This window comes from Protopterus annectens, chromosome 2.part1 (assembly GCF_019279795.1).
Source record: "Protopterus annectens isolate FY-2018-M chromosome 2.part1, PAN1.0, whole genome shotgun sequence".
NCBI classification, from domain to species: domain Eukaryota; kingdom Metazoa; phylum Chordata; order Ceratodontiformes; family Protopteridae; genus Protopterus; species Protopterus annectens.
The window spans coordinates 689,361,698-689,385,053 of record NC_056729.1 but is presented as its reverse complement, the minus strand read 5'-3'; the positions used below and the strand labels follow the sequence as shown (position 1 = coordinate 689,385,053).

Here is a 23,356-nt window from a genome sequence, read left to right as displayed (position 1 = left end):
CATTTTATCTAGGTGGCTAAAAGGTTGTATTTCCTTTATATATACAAGAGGAAAGTTGAATTACCTGAACCTGTTAAAGCACACTGTACCAGAGCAGTCGCTGATTTAGTAGTGTTCCAGTCTCATGCTTCCATGGACAAGATTTGTGAGGCAGCAACATGGGCTACCCCTCATACCTTTTATTACGCATTACAAATTGGATTTAATTTCTAGGGGAAGAGCATCATTTGGTTCTATGGTGCTCAGGAATATCTTTCCGTGAGTCCTCCCAAGATCTAAGGTAGCTGAGGACTCTGTCCCACAGGTCAAGGAATAAATGAAGATTGACAACATCTGCTAAAGAAGTTACGTACTTACCATAACATTCCATCTGTGTTGTCCATCTTCATTTATCCTGGACTCCCACTCTCCACCCCCCTTCCTTTCAGAACTCTTGGTGGAATGATTTATAGTCCTAATTGTCTTCTTTTTTTTTTTTTTTTTTTTTTATATGCCCATCTTGCTTGGTCTCCATGAAGTTATTTTTAAGATGTTATCATCGGGTTCCTATCAGAATAGCAAACATTTACATTAGCGAACACTCTTATATCGAACTTTAAAACGCGAAACCTGAAAATATCGAAGGCACGAAACATTGATTTTTTTTTTCTCCCAAGTAAAAAAATCAATGGGCCGTTTTCTGTACTTTGCGGTGCGTTCGATCTCGGAGTTAGTATATTTAAGTTGGGGATGTGTGTGGGAGAAGCCTCCACTTTATTTTGCCTGTACATTTTTTTTTTTGGGTCAGCGAATATTTTACCTGGGAAAAAATTTGCTGATCTGTTCCTTCAATATTTTAAGGTTTCGCATTTTTAAGTTTGATAAAAGCGTTCGCTATTTTTAGCATTCGATCTTCTGATATAGACGTGATATCATCTGTCTTTTCTGTGTGCAAACTCTATCTGAGGCAATTGGGAGAGGAGCATTCTGGGTAGTACTTAAGCTCGAGAGTTTTTGGGCCTTGCAGGCTGTAGTAATAGCTGAGTCAGTTCTGATGATTGGAACCAAACCCACAAGTCAAGGATAAATGAAGATGGACAACACAGAATGTTATGGTAAGTACATAACGTCTTAACAGCTTCTCACTAACTGTTCAAGTTATACACTTACCATTAGTAGCATTTTGTTCATCCAGCTGAGAGCTTTCATATGAGGCTAAGCAGTTCTGTCTGTGCAACTTGGTTGTCATGATATTTAGGAAAACATAACATTTATGATATTATAACTATCATCATCATCATCTTTCGGCTGTTCCCGTTAGGGGTCGCCACAGCGGATCACCTGTTTCCATTTCTTCCTGTCCTCTGAATCTTGCTCTGTCACACCAACCACACCTAAATGTCCTCTCTCACCACATCCATAAACCTTATCTTAGGCCTTCCTGTTTTCCTGTTACCTGGTAGCTTCATCCTTAGCATCTTTTTCCCAATATACTCAGCATCCCTCCTCCGCACATGTCCAAACCAACGTAATCTTGCGCCTCTGGCAATTAATGAACAATTAATATTTCTTCTATACAAGACAGAGGTCAAATATCAATACAGTTGTGTTTGCCTTTATGAAAGCTTTAAGATGAAATCTTGTAATACTTTGTATACAAGATGGTTTTGGAATTATTAATGCAAATATGAACAAGCAACATTTGATGCCTAAAAGGGTCAGCAGGATGTAACTGCAGAAACACATGGACACGTCATTCGGCTGTAATGTATTAATATGTATAGGTAATTTATTCAGAGATGGGGTTAAGCATTGAGAGATAAATCTGCCACACAAGTGGGTACTGTTTCTTTGTTGATGGCGATTAAGATTTGTACGAGTGTTGCGCAGCCATTCATTTTTGTGGTAGTGGAGGAGATGGAGGTGGATAGGGTCCTTTGAGGCATAAAAAAATAAACACAGTTCACCCATACCTCTCAACTATACAGATTTTTGCAGACTTTCCAGATTTTTTGCCTCATATTTTGCACTGTTTTTCATAAAATTTTGGGTTTCTGGCAATTTAGTGGCAAATAATTAAAGATTGAAGTTAGAAAATAATGACACTTAAGTTTCAGACTTCATACCCTCCAGAAAGTTCTTGCTAATACAAAACATATTATTCTGTCAATTGTCTATGTCTGTAAGAACCATACCTCAACCTAGAAACATCAAAAATCTGGACAAAGGCCCATGAAAAATAGGTACAAATCTCTATGCTGATTAACATTTGCATACATAATTATGTAACCCCACCTAGTACGATGGAATTGTGGTATACCAACTTTCAAACCCCAACCAATGAACAGAACCAAAATATGGCCCCAGACCCTGTAGTAAATGGTAACCATTTTTTTTAAATGTGTAGCTATGATGTTCACTTGGAAGGCAGAAGATGATGAACCTTAGGATTTTGTTTTTTGTAACTTGCAGTTTGTGGGTTTTGTGGTAAAAGTAGGGCATTTAATGGTAGGTAGTATTCTGATCTTAGCAAAATAATATTATGGTTTGCTAGGACCTCCAAAAGTCATTCTACATGGCCTACTGATCAGTGGAGTAGCTTGAGTTTCATGACTGAGTTACAAGAGATCTCCGCCAAAATCATGGTCGAATGGGGCCCCTAATACACAGCCCTCCCCTCTGCAGCCATTCCAACATCCCATTACTTAGCTATTTGACCCCATTTACCATAAACATTAATGTGCACACTGCTTTACACTTGTTAGAATGCATTTTAAATGTATTGTTTTGAACATTTTTCCAGTAAGCAATGAAACAAAATGCATGAACCAATAATGACAAAACTGCCCAATTCAGAATATTTCCATCATAAACGTGTACTCAAACTTCTACAATCCACCAGTAGCGGTAATGCACAATCGATGCAGAAGTAAAAGTCATCTAAATAATTCCACATTAAAGAGATCTGTAACTAATGTAGAGCTCGCTGCTAACAAACAACTTTATATTTCATTATTTCATCTACAAATAGTGCCATTTGCCCTTGAGGAATAAATTGCTTATGTTACATTAAAAAAATGATAAGCTAGCAATATTGCAATAGGGAATGGATGCCAAACTAATAACAGGTTCATAGTTACAAGGTATCTCCGCCAAAAAGGACATTCTCAGGACTGCAGCATCCACCCCCTTTAAAAGTGCAACACAGTACAGCAATCTGTCTACATACTGTGGGATAGAACCCACAGCCTTCTGCATCAAAAGCAAGTATTCTACCTGTTGTGCTACTAACAGCACAGACTTGGCATAAGCAGCACTAAACTTCTCTCCCCCTGAAGAACTATGCAGCACAAGAAATCTGGAAAAAGCCAAATTGCTGGTATGGGTACGGATTTCAGGCTCTTGCTCCTTGTACCCAAGGTACAGGATTTGGCGATACTGTAGTTGAGGGCCTCACCAGATGCGCAGTAGCAAGCCATGCCCAAAACCCACCCCGTGATATGTCATTCATGAATATGCATTCCTTCCCTCCCAATAACGTACAACCGAAGGAAAAATAAAAGTGCACTTGACTTTGTAATAGGATAGTAAATATAACAGTAAACAAAGTAAATTGGCATGAACCGACATTTAAAACAAACAAAAAAAAAAAAAACACTTTCTCGACCTTGGGGTATTTCAGTTTCTTAAGAGGACTGCCAACTGCTAAAATTATGGATTTGATAGAACATGTAATAGCTTCTTATTTAAACTAAAGTGTTTCCGTTGTCACAGTGCTTGTAATAGTCAAACAGTCACCAAAATCTCATATTGACACTTTGAACGGTTATGTGCTGTCAGTACAGCACGCAACCGCTTCTTCTTTCTTTCACTCAGTTGTGGGGTTAAGTCTTTAAGTATTACAGGGTGTTGCAGCATGACTGAACTTTGATATGCACATATTGTGTATAACGGCAAGTTTTAATCGACCTAAAATGTAAAAAAAAAAAAAATATATATATATATATATATATATATATATATATATATAGAATCTATTGCCAGTTTGTCGAAAACCCCAAGTAATATGCAGACCGGGTTGTCACTCAATTTTCGACACGCCCAGTTCTGCGCGAAAGGAACTGGTGAGGCCCTCAACTACAATATCGCCCAGGATTTCAGCCTGAGTAACACTAACCACCAGGTATAGTTAACTGGGGCATTTTATATACACACACACACACACACATACACACACACACACACACACACACACACACACACACACACACACCCTTGATATAGAGATTTCTGTAAACGGGCACACACTGTATTTCTGTAAACAGGCACACACTTGCTTAAATAGAGAAAACGGACCTGATTTCACATGGAGACGTGCACACTTGCTTAAGTATAGACATTTCTGTAAATGGACAACACCCTCTGCTTACTTGGTTAAATAGAGAAAATGGAGCTGATTTCTCATGGATGCACACACACTTCCTTAAATGTAGAGATTTCTGTAAACGGACACATGCTTGCTTAGCTGCTTACTTGCTTAGAGAAAATGGAGCTGCTTTGCTTAAATAGAGATTTCTATAAAAATGGACTGGACACACACCCCTAAATCGCCATGCACTGAATAAACAGTTCTGCTGCTTAAATAGAGATTTTTGTAAATGGAGCTGCTTTGCTTAAATAGAGATTTCTGTAAACAGAGCAGACTGATTGAGTACACGGAGTGACACCTCTAAAGCATGCACTGACTAAACAGTTCTGCTGCACTAGATTTCTTGGACTGACTGATTACACAGAGTGGACACACACACCCCTAAATCGCCATGCATTGAATTAACAGTTCTGCTGCACTAATGAACCACTCTGCTTAAAATAGATTTTTGCCATGCTAAAGTACACATACACAGTTTTTTCATTATAAGCTGGGACCGTAGCATAGCAACACAGGTCTTTTAGTTGCTAGCATACGCATCTTGTTTTTTTCTTACCTGGAGGCCCTGACCTACGGCATGTAGTCGGGTGCTGGGTAATTGATGCACTGCTGCTATATTCCCTCCAAAACTATTCAAAATAACAGTCCAACGAAGCTGATGTCATTCAAGCATGCCCCCTGTAGGCTGGTGATGTGTAGTGATGTCAGCCATAAATTTAAAGTTGTAATACAAAACCAATAAATAAATAAATAAATTTAAAAAATCTGGATTTAAAGGGGGCACTTGGGAATTCGTGGCACCCCATTATGTTGCCCTCAAAACTGGTAAATACAGAGGAATTCGGTATGGTTGAGAGGTATGGTAAGAGCAATATTTAAAAACTGTCCATATTTTTGGGTCTTTGTCCCACTTTTATTTATGGGTTTATTCAGATTTTTGCTCTACAAAGTTGAGAGGCATGGGTTCACCACATAAGAGTGTCGAATACAGAGTACATGATAGAGTTTCAAGCCTGTTTTGATAGTTTATGGTTTAGAAATACAATTTTTTAAACAGAAACCAATTGGTCTTGGTAGTTTGAAACATTTTGATGGTTACATGACAAAAAAGTGATTTGTTTTATATTTATCCATCTGATTTGGCTGTTGGGGTCCTCGAGCCCCTTGTTTAATCCAACCTGGCAAAACTAGTTCTCCAACCTCAAATCCCTCTAAATGTTTCCTTCCCATAATGCACTTGGCTGTGAAGCTTCCTCGGATCACATTTGCTGCTTCAGCGTTCAGATGTGATTGTGACTCCGTGCTAAAAGCTAAGTGACTCACCTCTGTAGTTTACTAATATTTTGCAATAGTCTTTACTTTTCAGCAACTTTCAGTTAGTGTTGTGTTCGTATTATATAGTCTGTTGTCATTTCCTTTCGTTTTTGACTTCTGCAGTTTTTATCTCTCTTGATACATGGGCTTTGACCTGCAACCTGCTTGGCTTAGAATTATTTATTCATTAATTTTTAATCTATATAGTGTTTTTCTGGTTTACCTAGTTTGTTGTGAGATGTTTAAGTTTCTGTTATTGCTGGGTTTTTTTGGATAATTTTACCTGCAGTTTCAGCATCTATTTCAAAGATAAGAGTTTTAAGAAATGCTTGTGTACATAAGGTCCACCTCATGATTCACAAGATCAGTACGCGGTTTACTTGGAGGTTAACCTTTTGACTGCTGACTATTTCATCTGCAAAGCATTTGGTCACGTTGCCTTGTCAGGTCGGAGAAACAGATTAGTTCTCAAGGGTTTAATACCTTTGAATTCAGAGTCAGAGAAAAGCAAGCGCAAAAGAGATGGTTCAGGGAAAGGCAAAGAAAAGCCCAGAGGTAAAGACAGGGATTTGTACCCAAAGAAAAGGAGGTCTCCGTAATCTCCTATTACAGGCCTGTCAGATATTGCTAGGTCAGAGCCGATTACTACTTCAATCCCTTCAACATTCCCAGCATTGGCTGCAACTCCCTTGGAGCCAATTGTTATTGATAAGTCACCTTGAGCTCTCTAGACTTTCTTCAGTGAAGAGGTGCCCATTGCCTCACCAGTTTCATAGTATGCAGGTGTGCTTGACTTATTTCAGGGGCTGTCATGATGTGATTCTTTGACTCTACTGTTAAGGTTCCTCTGTCAGCAATTTCTGTACATCATGGCCACTTGTATGGCATAAATGTTGCCCCAAATCATGTACTCAAGCATTTCCTTAGAGTTCCTATATCTCTCTACCCTCAGTTGAAAAAACATTCTCTTCTTTTGGACATGAAGCGCATGATTAACATATTTTGCCAATCCTCACTTTGAACTAGACTTCTTCTCTGCTTAGATCATCTTAAAGCTTCAACCCCTTATCTTTAGGGAAACTTTCTTTTCATTTTACAAGACTAGGGTTTTATTTAGTATAATTCACATTTTGTTGTATGTAAATCTGTGCTTCCATTCCTCTGTTTTCTTTGTGGAGCCAGAAATGGATAAGGAGAAAGCCATTCATGTTGTGGCTGTGGATTGCTAGCTCATTTTCTACCTAAAGGGTGTATGTGATTTTAGGAATGCAAGAACAAGTGTTGATTTATTTTGCTTTAGGGAGTGAAGTGCTGGCAGGGTTACTAACTACAGAATTTTTTGCAGTCAGTAGTGAAATGGCCCTGCTGTCAAATATATCTTCATTAGGAGCCTAACTATTTCCAGTGCTTGCTTAAACAGGTCTGCATTGCACGTAATTGTACCATGGTCACTTGGTCATTTGTTCATGACTAGACCAAGTATTTTTGTTTGGCCCTTAACTTGGGGCCAGTTCTCCTTTGGTATCTTTATTCTTAACCACTGAGGATTCTGAACTTTTTGTTTCGGCTGTTTTCTGTCTCCCACCACTCTTGGAGGTTTTACTGCTCAGAATTTAACCTGTTTTGTATACCTATTGAGGGACATGTCATTAATGTTGGTTACAACAGATTCTTTCCATACTTTTTGGTCTACAACCCTTATTGCTGGGTTACAGGTAATCTCTAGCTGTCTTCCTATTCTTGGACAACATACCATCCTGTGACTGCTTTTTGATTTCCCTTAAGAATGGCTGATGTATATTTATGTATATATGTAAGGATGGATGTCAGCTCATCATAGTTTTTTTTTTTCTTTATTTGCAAGAACTGTGTTTGCTCATTGGTTAGGAGATAAAGTGGCTATACACCTAAGCATTCACCCATACTGAGCTTATGATGTTTTGGCTTATGCTAGCATGTAGTGTGCATGTACCTTTGTGTATGAGCACATGTAAGAAAAATGCCAGATGGGGTGATTTGGGGTGAAAGGAAAGAAGTAATCTCTGTGGAGTCTTTTTTACAGATTCACATTGCTTCCTCTGTTTGTCCCAGTCAGTGCAAAGCAAAACTGACACTTTCCCTTGTTTTACAAATATCCATGTAAATACATCACATTTGCATCTGTGGAACAAACAGAATTAAGTATTTGCCTGTCCTCATTAGCCTCAGAAAGGCAGCTAGTCCTCTCTTTGTTTTTGTGAAGCCAGTTCTGAATTTACAAGAGGACTTGGGATTTTTAGAGATAGAGGATCTAATTTCTGTCAATGTTATCATTAGAAACAGAAATCTGTAATCATGTCTACCACCTCCATGCCAGATAAGTACTAATGCAAAAGCTGATTAACCTCAAATGTTCTCAAATAACGTTTTGTCGTCATCGGTTTGCAGTTATTCTCCTCTGTTTTTTGGTATGTTATAGATATACATTTGCCTCTGGATCTCCGGATAACATCAAGCAATGGAAATTTCCAGATGGAAGCTTTATTCAAAACCTTGCTGGGCACAATGCAATTATCAATACACTTGCTGTCAATTCTGATGGAGTACTAGTATCTGGAGGTAGGCATCTCACATTCATTGAAAAATGCTTTATTTTGTTAATTTAAAGTGGTTGTACCAGTCCCTTTAACTTGAGTGGCCCTTTTCTGTGTTTTTTTAAATGAACTGTTAAAATGTGAAGGGGATATGCTGTAGTGAGGCTTAGTACTGCAGGAGAGCTGTGCTCTGTTACAGTAATGCCGGTATCAAAGAACATTGTTCTGCTCTTAGTGGAACACTGTATAGGGATATAAATTATGGCATTAATTATTGATGATGTAGCCTTGCCGGGACTGGTAAGATCAGGATCTGCTTTTGACAATGCATTTCCCATGATCTTTTACCTCCAGTGATTCGTGTGACCTGCTCATTCCTGTCAAAAAAGCCCAGTCTCCATTAGTACTCACTCTGCCAAGAGTCACTGAAGCAGAGAAGTGGGCCAGTTTTAAAATCCAGCGGAGTGGCCTACCCGCTTAGCTTCTTGGGATGAGCCCTTCGGTGTCTGTCTGAGCTTCACATATCATGCTGATTCAGGAAGCTTGCATGTTGCCATACTTGGCTATTCCTGACATCTGCACACTGCTCTCAAGTGTATGGTTAGTAGGTTCATACTCAGTGTAGCATGGTGTGCTCTGGCTAGGTGTTACCAGTGGAACAAACCAAACCAGCGCTACCTGTCTCTCCCTCAGCATGGATGAGCCAGCAGAGCCCTCATGAAGTTAATAGAACACAGGTCACCCAGGTTACAGTTGCTGCCTCATTTTTCTGCATCATAGAACCATGGTTCCTCTGGAACAATGACATTTTTAAGCTCCCAAAAATACTGTGTAACATTAGACCCAGAAGAAAACACTCTCTTCTAAATTCATGTGGAATGATAACATGCAGGTGAGAGATTTTACAGTGCCAAGTATAAAATAGCCATTTAAGTAAAACGTGCACACAATCTGAAGCATCAAGTACTCATTCCAAAAAAATAAAATGAACGTTTCTTGATATATGTATGTATGTGTCTGTATATCTTTATCTATCTATGTGTATGTTTGTCTTTAGATGTATATGGTTTACTATCACATTTGCGAATGGCAGTCTGTCAAGCATAGGAATGTTGAAGTGCAGTTTGCAAGTAGGCAGTATTGCTAACCAAAATACATAGACTACACAACACCGAATGGGTAGTTTAGTTCAAGTATTTGAGTCGAGATAGCGGTTCAGTGAGGAATATTGAATTAACCCATTTCCTCACTGTAGTGTGATCTCGGATTTGGTATATATAATTTGTAGGTGGTATGGGGGGCTGCAGGGGGGGGCTTGCCCCTTGCAAAATAGTGAAATTGATATGCCGTTGACTTGAGTGTCACAGTACATTACAGTGCATATATATTCACAAATGCACACGTACAGTGGATATAAAAAGTGTAAACACCCCTGTTAAAATGCCAGAGTTTTATGATGTAAAAGAAAAAGGTGAGACCACAATAAATCATTTCAAAACTTTTCCCACCTTTAATGTGACCTATAACCTGTACAATTCAATTGAAAAACAAATATGTTAGGGGAAAAATATAAAAAAATAAAAAAAAGTACAATAAAGCTGGTTGCATAAATGTGCACACCCTTAAACTAATACTTCGTTGAAACACCTTTTGCCTTCATTACAGCATTCAGTCTTCTTGGGTACACACCTGCCATCAATTAAAGAGACTGATTAACCTCAAATAAAGTTTAGTTGTCCTATTAGGATTTTCCTGACATTTATTCAGTTGTCTGCTACAGCAAAAGCCATGGTTCACAGAGGGCATACAAAGCATCAAAAGTATCTCATTGTTGAAAGGTATCAGTCAGGAGAAGGGTACAAAAAAAAATTCCACAGCTTTGGATACACCATGGAACACAGTGAAGACAGTCATCAAAAAGTGGAGAGAATATGGGATAACAGTGATGTTGCAAAGAACTGGGTAGCCCTCCAATATTGATGAAAAGACAAGATGAAAACTGGTCAGGGAGGCTGCCAACAGACCTACAGCAGCAGTGAAGGAGCTGCAGGAATTTCTGGCAAGCACTAGTTGTGTACTACATGTGACAACAATCTCCCTTATTCTTCATATGTCTGGCCTGTGAGGTAGGGTTGCAAGACGGAAGCCTTTTCTTACACACAAAAACTTCCAGGCCCAGCTAAAAATTGCAAAACAATACATCAAGTCTCCCAAAAGCATGTGGGGAAAATGTGTTATGGTCTGATGAGACCAAGGTTGAACTTTATGGCCACAATTCCAAAAGGTATGTTTGGCGCAAAAACAACACTTCGCATCACTAAAAGAACACCATCCTCACAGTGAAGCATGGTGGTGGCAGTATCATGCTTTGGGGTTGCTTTTCTTCAGCTGGTACTGGGGCTTTAGTCAAGCTGGAGGGAATTATGAGCAGTTCCAAATGCCAGTCATTTCTGGCCCAAAACCTTTAGGCATCTGCTAGAAAGCTGAAGATGAAGAGGAATTTCACCTTTCAACATGACAGTGACCCCAACCATATATCCAAATCAACAAAAGAATGGCTTCAGCAGAAGAAAATTAAAGTTTTGGAATGGCCCAGCCAGAGCCCAGACCTAAATCAAGTAGAAAATCTGTGGGGTGGCCTGAAGAAGGATGTGCACAAGAGATGCCCTCGCAATCTGACAGATTTGGAGCGCTTTTGCAAGGAAGAGTGGGCAAATATTGCCAAGTTAAGATGTGCCATGCTGATAGACTCCTACCGAAGAAGACTGAATGCTTTAATTAAATCAAAAGGTGCTTCAACAAAGTATTAGTTTAAGGGTGTGCACACTTATACAACCAGCTTATTGTATGTTTTTTTATTTTTTTATATTTTTCCCCTAACAGATTTGTTTGTTTTTCAGTTGAATTGTACATGTTATAGGTCACATTAAAGGTGGGAAAAGTTTTGAAATGATTTATTGTAGTCTCATTTTTTTATATCACAAAATCCTGGCATTTTATTTTTATATCCACTGTATGTATATATATATATATATATATATATATATATATATATATATATATATAGAATGTGTGTGTGTTAAAATTGTTTTGCCAAAGTTCTGGTGGCATTTTGTGAAGCTAAAGGTTAAGTATAAAGTACCTTTTCCATTTAAATACACACTCAATCAACACTTGATTAAAAAACAAAAAAAACAATTAATCATTTTAAAATGTATATTATTTCACATTAATAGCTTCATTCAACTCCAGGATGTTTGTCAGAATTTAATCTAATCTGCCACAATGTCTTTTTGTTCTTTTTTCATCTTTGGATTTCATGCTATATAAAATATATAAATAAAGTACCTTTTACTAAAAAGTAAAACCCTGTATCAGGGAAAAGAGGGTTTAATGTGTAAAACAAGAACAAGGTGCTGATTTTAAAAGTAAAATTCTGACAGTCAAAGAGGAGCGAGTTTCATTGTTCTGTAAAGCAAGAAAGAAGTGTTGATTCTAAAAGTAAACCCTTTGACAGAAAAAAGGAGTCTGTTTCTGTGTAATGTTCTTCTTTCAGCTTTTCCCGGTTAGGGGTCGCCACAGCGGAACTCCGGTCCGCTCATGATTGGCAGTAGATTTTTACGGTGCCGAGGTGTCAGCTCGATGCCCAACCTTCAACAAAGGCACACCCATTTACGCATGTCTTTCGAATGCAACTCAACCGCGGGGAGGACATGCAGACTCCACACAGAAGGCGCTCCAGCCGAGAATCGAACGGGAGAACCTCTTGCTGTGAGGCGACAACGCTACCGCTGCACCATTTCTGTGTAATATATGCAGGAAATTGAGTGCAGACTTTAACTGGGATTTGCAAGTAGTGAAAAATGAGAGGTTAGAGATGGATAATAAACAAAACAATACACATACTGCTGTCATGGAAGGTGCAGAGGTGTCAGACTCTGCTGAGATAAAGCAACATGGGCTCACAAAAGAAAGTGCTGTTGGCCGTCCACGTCTGGTCATAAACATTCTTAGAGTACAGCAGAATAAGAATGCTTTGCATCATTTTGGTTGTTGGCTATTTGGCAACAAAGCTAGTTTTATTCCTTTGTATGTTTTTAAGTTTATTTTAATAGTCTGCATCTGTTTTGGCTGAGCTGTTTGAGCCTGTGGTCAGTAATTTCAGTTGGTAGCTGCACTGCACTGCATTTTATCATTTGAGTGGTCTTTCTGTTGGAATTGAACTCTAGTTTGTTTCTTGGGGGGGAGCTTGCTGTGATAGCTCTGGGGCAGTTCCAGCCATTCAACAACAGAGCTGAGTGTCTGGAGAACTTTCCCAGCTTTTCATCTTATTTTTATAGAGCTCTTTTGAACTACGGCTGTTTTGAAATGCTTCCAGACCATTCAACAGCAAAGTTTAATGTCTGAAGAAGTTTCACGTCTTTATCTTTTTTAGTTCATTTTAATACATTTTTATCTGTTGTAGCAAAGCTCATTAAGCCTACAGTAACCAAGCCTGTTAAATAGCTGCACTGCATTTTGAAATGTAAATGGTCTATTTTTTTCTTTTTTATGAGAGGAGTGAGCGTCAGGCTGGTTCAGGAGCTAATTACTGTAAGACAGATGTCATCGTTCCCATTGCTGCAGTAGCCTTTGGCTGTTTTAGGTATTTCCTGCCTGCAGCAACAACTGGCCTGCTCTTCTAAAGCTGTGGCACACTCCTGTACCTTTCCTCTGGCTGCTGATTGGCCAGCACTAATCAGATATACAACAACCAGAATAAAGTAACTTCAGGACTTTCATGCTAAATACAGGAAGCAACTAAGAAACTTCTCAGAAGAATTGTGTAACCAAATCCCACGCAGGTACGGCAAGTTGCCAGGCCAAAACACAGAAAATCAAACATCACACAACAGCCTGCACTCTTAAGCTCTCACAATAAAAATGCATAAGGTGGAAAACATTCCATCAAAGTTATTTTATTGAAACATCAAAATGTTCCAAACACCAAAGGTGTATAAATAAATCCAAACACCACAAGGGTGTAAATAGCATACCAGTTTCAGCTAAGGCTATGAGCTGAAACCAGTATGCTATATACACCCTTGTAGTGTTTGGAACATTTTGATGTTTCAGTAAAATAACTTTGATGGAATGTTTTCCACCTTATGCATTTTTATTTTTATTGTGAGAGCTTAAGAGTGCTTGCTTTTGTGTGAACTCAGACGAATAGATGGCATGAAGAAATTAGCATTAACAAAATACAGGATCATTTCGGAAAATGGGGACAGTCTACACCTTTAGAATGACCCACACCCCCCATATCTCTAACTCTGTCCCATTCACAAGACCTCACTCTCTCCCTTTGCAATCCCATGCTAATCCTACAAATAATAGATTCAGTACCTTTAGACCACAGGGGCCAAGGTGTTTAATTCAGATTGTTTCTGATTCCAGAGAAAGAACTTGTCTGGAGACATGTTCTAGATCTTTTTGAGTCTGCATGTCTGGGTAGCAATATCAGATCTGAAGTAGTTTACTTTATTTGATTTTCAACCTGTGGGAATACGGATCCATATCGGATCTGAGCCGGCAGCTATTACTAGCATCAGCTCCGAGTTCCAGACTCCGCCCCTTACCTATACTACACCTCCACTGCTTTCCATCCCCAGATCTCATTTGCTGTGATTTGCTTGTACTACGTGTCTTCTAAGCTCCAGCTAGCAGTGGGTTATTTAACTTTCTGTAAGTAAAAAACTTTCACCTTTTCCGTCAGGTTAGATTAGTTTCGGTACCCCTTCTCCCCTCCCATCGCTTTGGCGTTGAGTAATAGAATTGTTAGAGTAGTTTGTTTTGTGGTGCCCCCCCAGTGTTGTTCTTTAGTCTAGCGTGGTGAGTCGGTTTGTGTGTGAGTGTTTTAGGAAAGTTTTTGCCTGTCTTTTTTAAGGCTTTCTTTTCCTTTAGTATGGCTGAAAAGCTTGTGTTTAAGCGCTGCACAGAGTGTGGCCATAAGCTCTCCCCAGCGGATGGCCACTGTGTAGGGTTACCACCTGTCCCACTTTGAGAGGGACAGTCCCTCTTTGGGCAGTTGTGTCCTGACAAAAAATATTAAAAAGGGAAAATGTCCTGAGATTGTAGGACATAATTATGTCCCATATTTTATGTAATAGTTTCATAAAATAGTTATTTCTGTATCTAAAATACCTAAATGTTACAAGAAACATAATAAGCAACTAAACTGCTACAAGAATAAGCTTTTATTTAGGGAAAAAAGTTAAGTTCTATCCTTTGTACTGACCGTGGGTATGTGTTGGCCTGTAAAATCTGTAAAATCTGATGTGTGTCCCTAAAATGTCCCACTTTGGCCATTTGAAAAGGTGGCAACCCTACCACTGTGTCTCTGTGTGTGTGTGTGTGTGTGTGTGTGTGTGTGTGTGTGTCTGTGTGTCTATAGGTTCATAGGTTAGTACTAAGCTAACTGCCCTTGCAAGCCATTTTAAGCTTAGCCAGTTATCCCTTGTGAGACTCAAACCCTGCACCTTGTGTTTGTAAGGCAAGCACCTTAACCATTAGGCCACCCTCCCAACCCTGTGTGTGTGCGTGTCTGTGTGTGTGTCTGTGTACATTTGTGCGGGGTTCAACCCCCGTGCCTTAAAGGATAGGAAGGTCAAGTCGGCCCTCAAACGTCTTCTTCCTTCTAACGACTCTTTCCTCGTCTTCGGCTTCAATCACAGCGGCTGCTGTGACTGCCTCTCCCTCCTCTCTTCCAGTAACTTCTCCTCCCTCACAGGCTGGGACTCCAACTCCTGCCTCTAAACCTGTGGTAGCGGAGCAGAAGAGAGGTAGAGAAGGGGAGAGAGAGTTGAAGATGGTTTGTATAGTGCCTTTTTTAGGCAAGATTCAAATGACAAATTCACCACCGTAACAGGTACAAGCAAGCAACATCTGAGGGTAATGCTAGTCAGTGCTAGAAATCTAAACCTCAAAATGCACTCACTCGAGGCACTCCTTAAAATGGAGAACATCAACATCTGTGCAGTGACAAAGACCTGGTTCAAGGCTTCAGAGAGCACCCCTGCATTACCAGGCTATAATTCATACCACACCTTTCGGCCACCTAACTTGGACCGAAGCACTAAAGGTGGAGGCATGTCCATATTCATTAAGGATATCCACACCTCCAGGCTAGTTGCTCAGCATAATGCATCTGAGATTATCCAAGTGCAACTAACTCTGGGCAAGACCACAATGCAAGTTGTAGCTTGCTACAGATCCCCCACCATGCCCCAGGATTCCTACTCCTCATTTCTTGATACACTGGAAAATATTAGGGTACAACCTAACACCCTAATAATGGGCGATTTCAACTATCCTAAACTGGGAAAACTACTCCTGTACCAACTCTTGTGCTCAACGTTTTCTGGAATTCATAAATTCCAATGCCTTGGATCAACTTATCCACACCCCCACCAGGGGCAGCAGTATCCTAGACCTGGTCATTACCAACATGGGCATCCGGTGTTCCACACCAGAGGTCAGTTCCTCGTTGGTCAGATCCGACCTTAAGCAAATCACCCTAGACATCCACATCCCAGCCCCCCCCCCCCCATTAGGGAAACCACCGTAAAAAAATTCTCCAAAGCCAACTTCACGGTTCTTAAGACAGAAGTGGCAAACTTCACGACACCCATGCTGACGGACAGTAGAGATACGACTGCTGAATCCTATACAGTTGCACTTTATAAGCACTTACATGAGTGCATGGATCGTGCAATCCCTAACAGAACCAAGATGCTGTCCTCCAAAAAAAGGAAGCCAATCTGGTGGTCCCCTGCTATAAACAAACTCTATAACAGAAGAAAGAAACTGTTGCAAAAAAGAGTAAAATCCCATGATTGGAGGAACTCCGTGGTCAGCCTCAGTAAGAAGCTGAGATCCCTCATAAAATCCTCCAAAGCTAGTTACGAAAACAAAATCACCACTGATTCTAAAGACAGCGATAAAGCATTCTATAGTTATGTCAAGAATCTCAGTGGCAACACTCAGACCTGCTCTGAGTTACAGCACAATGGCACTAAATATACAGAACTAACTGATATTGCCAACATCCTGGCAGATAGGTTCAGTGCTAACTTTACCCCACTCTCATCCCCTAAAGGGCCCATCTCTATACCGGAAGAATGCAAAGTACCTGTAATCATGGCTGCACAGGTAAAAAACACACTCTCCAAAGCCAAGAACACAGCATCCATGGGACCTGACAACATTCCAGGCTGCTTCTACATGAACTACAGAACGAACTGGCACCCCACCTAAGTACCATGTTCAATCATAGCCTCACCTCAGGCTTTGTGCCCACTGAATGGCGCACAGCAACGGTTATCCCACTCCACAAAGCGTTAGCCTGACAAGCCCGGTCTGCAAGGCTATGGAGCGTATCATCATGGAAATATAAACAATGACATTGGTAATCTCCAAACTCTGGACCCTACCCAGTTCAGGTTTGTAAAAGGCAGATCATGTCTCCTAAACCTGATAGACTTCTTTGAAGCGGTCACCAAAGCTGTAGATGAGGGTAAGGTGGTACACACAGCCTATCTAGATTTCGCCAAGGGTTTCAACACCATCCCCCACTCTGGAATTATAGACAAACTCACTAAACTAGGTATAAATCCCTATGTAACAAGATGGGTTGCCAACTGGCTCACTGACCAAACCCACACTGTGAAAGTAGCAGACTCTAAATCCAACTTCAGACCAGTGACAAGTGGAGTACCACAGGGTTCAGTCCTATGTCCTCTCCTGTTTGGTATCTGCTTCCCTGAAGTACAGGCTAACACAGAAGGTCTTTGGCTTACAAAGTTCGCAGATGACTGCAAACTAGGAGCCATAATCAAATCTCCTAACGATGTGGATATCCTACAAAAGGGCCTCACTGAGACAGATGCCTGGTGTCAGCCATGACCTCAAGCTCAGTGCCAAAAAGTGCATGGTCATCCCTTTTGTTAAAAACTCTGTACCCATGAACTACCACACAGGTGGTAGTCTACTTAACACTGAATGTGTGATAAGAGACCTTGGGACACAGGTGGACAGTAGTCTCTCCTTTGATAATCACATCGCCACAGTAGTCAGGAAATCCTTCTATGTGGCACACCTCATCACAAAAGGTTTCTCATCCAAGAAAAAAAGAGGTCATTGTTCCCCTCTACTCATCACTCATTAGACTCATTATAGAGTGCAACTCCCCTTTTGGTATGTACCTCACAAGACATCTACAACAACTGGAAAGGCCACAGAAATACCTCACAAAGAGGATTACCGGCCTCAAACAGATGCCCTATGCAGACTGTCTCAAAAAACTCCAGCTTTACTCTATCACATATCACCTACTCAGAGGCAATCTCTGCCTAACATACAAAGCTATGTCAAACCCAGAGCTGTTGGACATGCTCCATGTAAAGAAATCCCAATCCCTCCGAGCTACACGCTCTAGGAACCTAAACCTTGTCACCACAATAAACAGAACATGCTGGAGGGATAGATTCCTGTCTCAGAGACTTCCCATACTCTGGAACAAACTACCTATCTATATCAAACAAACCTCCTCATTAGCACTCTACAAGAAAAATCTTGATGATTGGATGGGAGATAGGAAATTCACCCTGGGGATCATTTCTTTGGCTCTGCTTGACAGGGGCACAGGAAAATAATTTTCTTGGGTGGGGCAAAAGCCAGGGTACCATTTGGCAGGGCTTATATAGGCCCTAGGGCCAATAGCCTAGTACCTACTTATGAACCTATAAAAGAGGAAGAGGTCCCCGGACCTCTCTTCACCCAGCAAAACCCCTCGGACCCGTGACTACCCTCAGCTCCAATCTCCGAGGAGGCATGTCCAGTCTCTTGGGCCTCGGTTTTCCGACCCACCAGGTTGGAGTCTGTGGCCTCGTCATGGTCAATCTGCTCCTTATCGGATATGGATCTGGATAAGATGATGAGGTGCTTTAGTCATACAAAGATCCAGATGGGGGTCTTGCCAGCCCCCCCTCCCTCTACAGGGGGGAGCTTGCGTCCTTTCTTTCAACCCATTTTTCCTTCTCAGATCCGACCTTCGGCTTAGGAGTACTCTGATCCAAGGTTGGCTTTGGTCAGGGGGTCGGTGCCGATGGTACTTGTTTCCATCCCGACAGCTGCATGGAGCATTTTGGATCCGACCAGCTCTGATCCAAGCCACTCTCAGAGCCGGAACCTGGGTGTCGGATCCGAGGGAGTGGAACCTTTACCATCAGCTCTGACTTTGTCGGGCCAGGTCCCCTCCCTCGGAGCTCTGTCCACCTCGGGCTCAGCTCCGATTCTCGTGTCGGGCCCGGGGAGACCGGCCTCCTTATTAGCTTCCCAGGAAGTCCACTCTCCTTCACCATTTGATGTGGTAGAAAGGGTCCTCTCCGTCTGATTGAGACCCCTGACTGCCCACTCAGACTCCTCCCAGACCCCTTCGGTTCTGTCTACGGTCCCCATTGTCTTACCAGAGGGGACAGCCCATGCTCGAAGAGCCCCAGACGGTTCCCCCCTGAGGAACAAATGGCTTGCGAGCACTCTCCAGAGAGCCCCACCGGAGATATGCCCCGCAAGCATACGTGCAAGAGGAGGCACTTGGACTCCCCCGAGTCCCTCACCGAGGACACAGATTTAGATGCTGGAGAGGGTTCACCAAGATCACCTCCTGAGGATGTCTCCTTTGGAGACATCATGGAGATCCTGTGCCAGCAGGGAGGTTGGTCTGCCCCCAAGCCCTCTTCTGATGAGTCTGTGTTCCTGGAGGCTTTTGGCACGGTCCCGTCTACTTCCTGGGTGTCCCCTCCTGCGGATCCTTTAGTGGATTTGATCACCTCGCGGGCGTGGAAGGAACCGGACACCATGAAGCCTATCCCCAAGTGACCCGATAAAATTTTATGCCCCCCCCCCACTGACAGGCCATCCTGGAACAAGGGCTCCTCCATGGACACCATGGTGGTAGCTGCAGCCTCTAAGAAGGAACTTGCTCGAAGAGTTCCACGGTCCACCCTCCTGACCAGGAGTCATGGATGATGGACCGCTTAGGGAAGCGGGTGTATGCTTCAGCTACCTTTTCTATCAGGGCATTGAATTACTTGGCCCATGTCACTAGACTCCAACGCGACCTGGTAAAGGAGCTGGAGGAGTCCCCCCCCCCCCCCAAGTCCATGTCACAGGAGGACAAAGCTTCATTCTCCACGAGAATGGCCACTTTTTAAAGCAGTATCAAATATGTCCATGCAACTTCTCTCCCATGCTACGGAGGGAGCGGCTAGGGTGGCTAGGTCCGGCGTGTCCATGAAGCAGAATGTCTGGCTCAGGTTGTGTCAATTTTCCAAACCCTTTAAGGCATCCTTTGCCAATGCCCGTTATGACGGCTCTACACTCTTTGGTAAGACCATCAAGGAGACACTAGTCCAGAGTGAGAAGGATGGGAAGACACGGTCTGCCGTCGGAATCCGCTTCTCCGACCCTCAAAGGTCTTTTTCTCTGAACCAGAGAGGGCAAAAGAAGATGTGGTTCCAGAAGTCTCAGTATTCCCGGGACACTCAGGGCTCTTCTTCCCCCAGAGGCAGAGGGGGTCCACGGAACTTTGGGTCTCAAGAACCATTCTCAGACAGACCCGGGCAGCACCCCTGAAGGGTTTGCCCGACTGCTCTACTCTGGAGGCAGTCGGGGGACGATTGCCCTTGCACCCAGCCACATGGGAGTCCATAACAATGGACTGCTGGGTGCTTCAAATCATATCCAGAGGATATTCTGTCCCCTTTGTGGGTTCTCCCATATCTCCCAGACACCTCCTGGATGTTCCACCCACGCAAAGGGAGGCAGCAGCACAGGAAATTTCCAAGCTGCTAGTAAAAGAAGCCATCGAAACCATCCCGCCAGATCAATCCAGATCGGGCTTCTACTCCAGGTTCTTTTTGGTGCCAAAGAAAATGGGGTACTTAAGGCCCATTCTGGACCTCTCTGCCCTGAACCTGTCTGTTGCCAAAGAGAAGTTCTGGATGGTCATACTTCAGTCCAACATGCTGTACCTGCAAGAGAATGACTATATGTGCTCGTTAGATCTCGAGGATGCTTGCTATCACATAAAAATAAACAGAAGCTCCAGGAGGTTTCTCCGCATCCGGCTAGGAGTCGATCATCAATTTCGAGCCCTACCCTTTGGTCTCACCACAGCCCCCAGGGTGTTTACGAAAGTGATGGCGGTTGTAACGGCACACCTGAGTCTTCAGGGGATTCATGTCTACCTATACCTGGACGATTGGCTCCTCACTGCTCCCATCAGGCGTCTACTTTCCCAAACCAGGGATTACTTTCTGACACTTGCCCTGAGTTTGGGCATCACAGTCAACGCATCCAAATCTCTCCTAGATCCTGTACAGGTGATAGACTACATTGGTGCCAGGATAGATACTCTTCAGTGCAAAATATTCCTGACCTCAGAGAGAGTTCAAAACCTCAGGATGCATGTCTCTCTGATCTACCATTCTCACTTCCCAATGGCGGAATCAGTATTGAGGGTCCTAGGCTCTATGGCGGCACCATAACTCTTATTCCGTGTGCTCTGCTTCACATGCGGATTATTCCGTGGACTCTAGCGGTCCAATGGTCCCTGTTGGAACTACCATTGACTTATCCTATCCACCTAAGTCAAGTGTGTCGGTCGTCCCTCATATGGTGGATGAGCTCTCCGGACATTTTGGAGGGACGACCATTTGTTCCAGCCCCGGCCCAAACCACAGTGACCACGGATGCCTCCCAACTCTGGTGGGGGGGCATTGTTCGGGCAGGACAGTCCAAGGCCTGTGGTCCCCATAGAGACCACCTTGCATATCAATGTCCTAGAAATGAGGGCGGTCCTTCTGGCATTGCAGGCCCTTTATGCCTTTCTTCCTCTGGGGACGATTGCCATTCAGTCAGACAACATGTCAGTAGTCTGGTATATCAACAAACAGGGAGGGACCAGATCTTATCCCCTTTGTTGCGAGGCCATGAGAGTGTGGAAATGGGCGATCTCCACTGGTCGCTTTCTCATTGCAATGCACATTCTGGGATGGTCCAACATCCTAGCGGACAGGCTAAGTCGGACCATTCTGATGCCTTACGAGTGGTCTCTGAATTTGTCAGTAGCAGAACAGATCTTCAGCAAGTGGGGTCAACCTTGCAGAGATTGTTCGCATCTCCTTCCAATGCGAAGTGCAGCAAGTTTTTTGCTCTGAACCCCCTGCCGGGGGAGTCCCCCAGAGACACTCTAGTTCATGCGTGGCCTTCCGGTCTTCTGTATGCTTACCCACCAGTACCTCTCATTCTGAGGTTTCTGCAGAAAGCTTTTCGACTGGTGAACAAGGTGATCCTCATTGCCCCATTCTGGCCTCGCCAGGTATGGTTTCCCTTCCTTTGGTCTCACCTTCTAGCTCCACCTTGGATCCTAGATCCCATTCAGGATTTGATTTCCCACCCTTCGGGGATGCCTCACCTGAGTCTGGACAGCCTGAAGCTCATGGCTTGGTTGCTCCAGATGTTCATCGTGCATACAGCTGCAGTCATTACAGATGGGTTGTCCTGCCGTCAGGCGGGTCCTCGGTCTGCCGAATTCCAAAGTCTAGGTCCAGCGTCGGTTTTCGTCACTTCTTCCCTGACGTCAGTGCGGCAGGGGTATAAAAGAGGCAGCCGACGCCATTTTCTTCTGTCTTTCTTGCCACGTGGTGCCCGAAGCAGAAGCAGTTCGCAAGTGCCGGTCGGCCAGCTCCTGAGATTTACGAAAGTATTTCAGCCGAAGTCTTCTTGAAAGCTAAGTATCCCATTGGGGAAACTTTTCTTGCCTCAGACCGATGTCAGACAAAGTTAATAATTGCATTTCATGTGGGAAGCAAATACCGCATAAGGATTTCCACTCTTTCTGTATACCTTGCTTAGGCCCAGACCACGACGTCTCGGCCTGCCGTTTTTGTGCTAGATTCAACAAGTGCACTATTAAGTGCCGGGCGGAGTTCGCCCTTCACTATTTTGGCAAAAAATTTAATTCTATTATGTCGTCGGATACTCCAACTCCAGTTTTGAGCAAAAGACGCAAAGATAAGGACCGACATACGAGGTCCGCACCGACCACTGAGACCACGCTAAGGCCGACTACCGGTTCTCCGGTGCTCAGCGAGGTGCCTACGCAGCCCCTGAGTACCGATGACACTACATTACCGATGTCTTCAGTACCCGAGGTCGCAGGCTCCTCGGTCCCCCTTCCTACTGCAGATACCGACGCCACTCTTGGCGGGGAAACTCAGAATTTAGACAGGCCTGCCATTTCTCAAGGTGTCTTTAGGCCTTCCTCCTTCTCTATTAAAGCTTTCACTAAATCCAAAGCAGCCATGAAAACCAAAAAACAGGGTCCTCAGACCCCATGCCTAAAAAGCAGATGCTTAAAATGGCTGAGGATTTGATTACTCTTATCAGGGGTTCTCAACCCCCCTCTGACAAAAGGCCCAGATTAGAGGAAGACTACCCTTCCTCAGATCAAGCTTCTATTACCTCAGAACATTCTGAGGACCAGGATTATGCCTATTCTCCTTTCAAAGACTCTGATGCAGAGGAGTCTATTCCCTCGGTCTCCCCCCCTGAGGACTACTCTTTTGGGGAAACCCTGCATACATTGAGGGAACACTTTCACTGGGAAGGCCAGGATTACTCAGATTCCAAGAAAAGGCTCAGGGTTCTTCTGCTTCCCCAGCATAGGCCCCTGGCTATCCCTCCTGTTTTAGACATTTTGGATGATGTGTACACAGAAGCCAGCCTTAATCCAGATTCTTTGCCTCCAGCTCCTGTTAAACCAGACAGGTATTACCGGGTTCCTGATTCTCACCAGTTCCTATATAAAAGCCATACTGCTGACCCAGAAACTATTTCACAGGGTCCCAAGGGAATTAAGGCCTCTACTGCCAAAAACCCATTACCTTCAGAGAGAGATTCCAGAGCTTTAGAAAGGTGGGGGAAAAAGGTGTACACCTCGGCCACTTTAACCATGAGG

At 43.0% G+C, this 23,356-nt stretch overlaps 2 protein-coding genes across 3 annotated transcripts in view; one reads left to right on the top strand and one right to left on the bottom strand.

Annotated features, from left to right (window-relative positions):
* NFXL1 (nuclear transcription factor, X-box binding like 1) overlaps positions 1–23,356 on the bottom strand; it is a 1,793,512-nt gene that overhangs the window by 153,286 nt on the left and 1,616,870 nt on the right. The window lies entirely within an intron of this gene.
* LOC122794208 (pleiotropic regulator 1-like) overlaps positions 1–23,356 on the top strand; it is a gene marked incomplete at its 5' end in the record, with an annotated part of 228,274 nt that overhangs the window by 143,051 nt on the left and 61,867 nt on the right. The window contains 1 exon segment of the mRNA XM_044062426.1: positions 8,181–8,320. Coding sequence (XP_043918361.1) covers positions 8,181–8,320 — 140 coding nt within the window.